We start from the raw sequence: 4,759 nt of genomic DNA, 5'->3' as shown, positions 1-4,759 counted from the left end.
CGACGGCTCTTGGGGTTCCGGGGGCGGGGGCCTTGCTGGCGTCGGATCTGGGTGCCCCTGTCCAGATCCGGGTGGTGGCGGCGGCAGTCGTGTGGGTGGCGGCTGCGACCTGGCTTAGGTGGTGGCGGGGCGCCGGGCGTCCATGGCCGAGGGGTGGGCTGCGTCTCCGTCGGCGTGTCGCAGCCGCTGCAAAGCGGCTCGGGGCTGCTCCTCGGGGTCTCGGCGTGGATGTGGGCTGCCGCGGCGTGGTGGTAGCTCCTGGTGGTGGTCTGGATCGTTTCACAGCGGCGGCTGGTCTCCTCCGGCGCCGGCCGTCGGTGAGCGGCCTTTTTCGACCTTCGATTCCTCCCCTCGTCGTCGGGGCTCTACCCTCGTCATAGGGCTGGACTGCTCCCGGTTGCGGTCCATTGCTCGTCTCGCGCCCGTGGCTGCGAGACCGAGTTCGTCTCGCGCCCGACAGCAGGACCGAGCTCGTCTCGCGCCCGGCAGCAGGACCGACCTCGTCTCGCGCCCGGCAGCAGGACCGAGCTTGTCTTGCACCCGGTGCAGCAGGACGGGTGATGGAGGCCATTTTTGGGCCGGCCCTTTGGGTCTCGGCGCCGGGGGCCGTCCAGGGGTGTGTAAAGGAGCGACCTTTCCACTCGTCTCTTTGGTTGGGGTAGCAACGGGTCTCGGGTGCGGTGGTGTCAAGGTCTTGGCTACCAGGGCGGCGGCCTTGGTGGTGGTAGCGCGGTGCTCATGGGCAGAGCCCGTGGCTTGGTGCTGCCCGGTGACCATGGCCGTGTGGGCGGCATGGTGGCAGGGGTGTGGCGTTCGGTGGCGGTGAGTGTTTGTCGGGGTGAAAACCTGTTCTATCCTCGGACGGACCGGCGGCGGCGTAGCGCGTTACCTTCTTGAAGGCGTCGTCGCGGCTCTCACCGGTCATCGTGTCGCTCCAGGGGAAACTCTGACCCCCGGGTCAGGCGGTGGCAGCGCGATAGCGTCGTAACCTTCTTGGAGGCGCCGCCTTGGAGCTTACGGATCGTCATATGCGGCTTCATCTCTTCACGGTGGCGTGTTCACGGTGGAGGTCCTCGATTGCTCTTGTAGTGTTAGGGGTGGTGTTGCTGCGCTCAGCGCCTATGTATCCCGCCTTGGGTGTGTGTGTGTGTTGTTGCGGGGTGTGTTTGTACTTGGGCTGTGGTTGATCTGTGCTTTATATATAAAGCGGGACGAAAGCCTTTTTCGGCAAAAGGGCCAGATCCGGCGATATAGAAGTAAAAAGTGCCACATCCGGCGATAAAGAACAAGCTACGATGCCTACACACTTAGCTTATTATTAGTTCGTCATCTAAATTGGCTGAAGATAGCCCGTGCTACCATCTAGACAATGATAAAGCTGGACCCTCTAGACGACAACGAAACTTGACTGGTTTGCTCGCAATCAGGTGTTTCTTGATGTTCCTTCATTCAGTTACATACTTCCTTTATCAGCATCATCATAGCAACCAAACTTTTTTGAGTATTGGTTATTTTTAACGAATTAGACTACAGATTTTCTTCATCGTATTTCTTCAAGCTAGCTATCTCATAGGAATATCAATGAGGCACTCTCCGTTCTATGAAGAAAAATTTGGTACCCTGAAAATGATATCAAGTTTGGTCACTTTTATTATTTCGACATGATCAACAGCTACTAGTCCACTTGTCAAGATGCTTACAAGCTAGCCAAGCCTTTCTGCGGCTGCATCGACGATGGTCTGCACAAGGGACGGCCACTGGAGCTCGTCGGCGGCGGCGGGGCCGGGGTTGCGGGCGGAGCAGTTCCGTCGGACCTCTCCCAGGTCGCTGGTGCGCACCCTCATCTGGCCCATCTTGCCCATGGACACGCCGAACTGCTCGAAGAAGTCTCGCTGGCTCCGCGCAAAACGCTCGACGATGGGCCGGGTGATGTCGTTGGTGAAGAGGTCCTGATCGGAGACGAAGAGCCCCTCCCGGTTCACCAGGTCGACATAGTACTGGTTGTCGAACACGTTGGGCGTGCGCACGTCCAGCACGGTGCGGCGGTCGGTGCCCTTGGCAGGGCACGTCCCCTTCAGTCTGGCGAGGAAGGGGGGGTTGATGGTGGGGTCGGGGCGCGGGAAGAGGCGGTCCTCGAAGGAGGAGCAGTGCGCCTGCCCGATGGTGTGGCCGCCGGAGATTGTGACGAGGTCGGTGGCGTCGAGGCCGAGGGGCCGGAGCAGGGCGAGCAGCGACGGCACGTTCGAGGAGGGCGCCGGCAGGTCAGACAGCACGTCCTGCCGTGAGGCGAAGCGGCGGCTGTCGCGGCGGCCGAGCGGCACGTGGTAGTCGGGCCCTCCAGAGACGACCACGGAGTCGCGGGCGGCGAGCGCGAGGATGTCGGCACAGGAGACGACGGCGCCGTGGCACTCGCGCTCCAGCTGGTCCCGGACGTCGTTGACGGCCTTGAAGGCAGATGGGCGGAGCGTGAGGTTGGGCGGCGCCTGCTGCTCTCCCGGCCCCGTGGCCGAGCCGTCGAGGAGCACGGAGGCGTCGCAGCCCTGCACGAAGCAGTCGTGGAAGTGGAGGCGGAGGAGGCCCGCGGCGAGTCCGATGTCCTTGCGAACGGCGTCCTGGACGAAGCCCCGCACGATGGACTCCGCCCGCCGGCAGGTCCGCCGGTAGAAGTCGAACGACAGGCCACGTGCCACCGGAGGCTCGGCCGCAGAAGCCCCATGCCCAAGCGAGCTGGCCACTACCACAGCCACCGCCACTACCACTGCTGCTAGCGGAGGAGCACGAGCCATCTCTCCTCTCCCTGTGTGTGTGAGTGTCACAGCAGCTGCGTTTGCCTGGACTGCTCTGCTGTGCTACGATTTTTGTCCACACTGCTGATCAGGACATCAATTTGTAGGCAGGATTGAAGTGTAGCACACCACCTGATAACTCATCGTACAAGGATCAACAAGTAGTTCCAACTAAATAAAGTGAAACCAGGTAGCTAGATTCCAGAGTCGAGGCTCAACCAAGGTTTTGGTTACCGAATGAGGTAATTTTACCGAGGGGGGCTGATAAATGTGGTTACCATGGTTACCGAGAAATACCGACAAATACCGAGAATATTTCGAGCGAATTTTATAGTTGAATTTTGAATTCAAATAAGAAAATGAACGAATATTCAAACCAGAGACCTCTCAAAACAGGAACTAGGTTGCTACCAACATGCCATAACCAACTTTCATTGCATTAATTAGACCCTACATACCTTACTGTAAATCGAGTGTTTAAATTCAAAAATTTCAAAAAAATGGTATTTTTTGCTCGGTATGACGATTTACCGAGGGGCACGGAAATACGTGGTAACCATGGGAAATCTTGAAATTTCGACTGGTAACCAAAACCTTGGGCTCAACCTCTTGTCTAAGGATTGGAACAGGTGACATGGCATTGCCAAGACGTCAATCCGCCATGTCTGTCGGTTGCTTACTACGCACGAGGGTCATCACGCCATAGAGTAAATCCAACCGAGACGCTGACACACCTTGCATGGACAAACATGCCGATTTTGAGTGAAAACTCATGCGCTACGGCTACCCACGGCCGGCACCTCAATCTATAGACGGAGTTGGTTATGGGAAAGGCCACGCGTGCCATCGTAGACAAATCACAGGGTGCTTGTTTAGATTCAAGAGAGGGTTGATTTGGCTAATGAAAACAAATCACAGGAGATCACACAAGAAAAAAATGCGAGGGAGTAGAGTCGTGTTTTTTGATCAACCGAACATATTCGTCACGTGTCTGAAGAAAAAAAATGATCGACAATTCGGAAAATAGTCCAGTAATGAAACTATTTACATTTTCTGAGAATATCCCAACTGAAGTTTTACTAAATCAGCGACACTTATTTTGAGACACTATTGAGACTCATCTCAAACATGCAGACATTTACATCATGCTCTAAAGGAAGGCAATGAATGAACGGAGCTGGATCCCCTGACGTACTGCACCATGATGTGCGGCCACTGGCGTGTACCGTGTACGGATGCATGGTCCACATATCAGTGCGCTAGGGAGTGTATCCGGTGCACCGGTGCTTGTGGTGTACCGGTGAACCGGACCTCCTAGCACATTTTATAAGGTTTCAAAAAATGGAAAAAAGTTTAGCACATTCAATGTTTGTTCTCTCAAAATTTTAAATCAAAATTCGAAGCATTGCTAAAAATGAAAAATTTGACGTCAATGAGGCAATGGGCCAAATCTAATGCCCAACTTATATTACATACTATTTCAGTGTTAAATTTGTCATTTTTGTAACTTGAGCAATAGTTTGAATTTTGGTTTGAAATGTTGTGACAACAATCATTGATGTTGTATGAATGTGCTCAAGTTTTTTTTCCACATTTCCCCAGGTGTGCTAACGGAACGTCAGGGGTGCCTCGTCATGAATGAACTGCATTCATGTGTAGAACCACAAGCACCAGTGCATTGTATATTTTCCCTAGTGGGCTAACGCCACATCATGGGAGCCGCATCCTGAATGAACTGCCTTCATGTGAAGTGCAATAATAGCTGTCTACTGGACATCTTTACATGAATAACATCCACGAGCAACCATCTGCCAAATGCATGTGCAAGTAAGGAGTGTTGGGCAATAAGCCGCGGCGAGCCCGTGAAAGTGCGTTATATCGACTAGAGGGGGGCTGAATAGGCGATTTTTATGAATTCTTCACTGAGGAATTTGCCGGTGAGGAAATTCCTTAGCGAAAAACTACTAGCAGCG

The 4,759-nt window shown here is 54.4% G+C and overlaps 1 protein-coding gene across 1 annotated transcript; it reads right to left on the bottom strand.

Annotated features, from left to right (window-relative positions):
- Positions 1–1,627: 1,627 nt before the first annotated feature.
- On the bottom strand, positions 1,628–2,854 carry LOC119289732 (cationic peroxidase SPC4-like). Its single transcript, XM_037568975.1, has one exon. It carries the CDS (start codon positions 2,784–2,786, stop codon positions 1,704–1,706), a length of 1,083 nt encoding a protein of 360 aa, XP_037424872.1. The 5' UTR covers positions 2,787–2,854; the 3' UTR covers positions 1,628–1,703.
- Positions 2,855–4,759: the final 1,905 nt, after the last annotated feature.

The sequence above is a fragment of the Triticum dicoccoides genome, chromosome 4A (genome assembly GCF_002162155.2).
Source record: "Triticum dicoccoides isolate Atlit2015 ecotype Zavitan chromosome 4A, WEW_v2.0, whole genome shotgun sequence".
In the NCBI taxonomy this organism is placed as follows: Eukaryota; Viridiplantae; Streptophyta; class Magnoliopsida; order Poales; family Poaceae; genus Triticum; species Triticum dicoccoides.
Note: the sequence above shows the minus strand (reverse complement) of the source record. Positions and strands in the feature narration are given on the sequence as shown.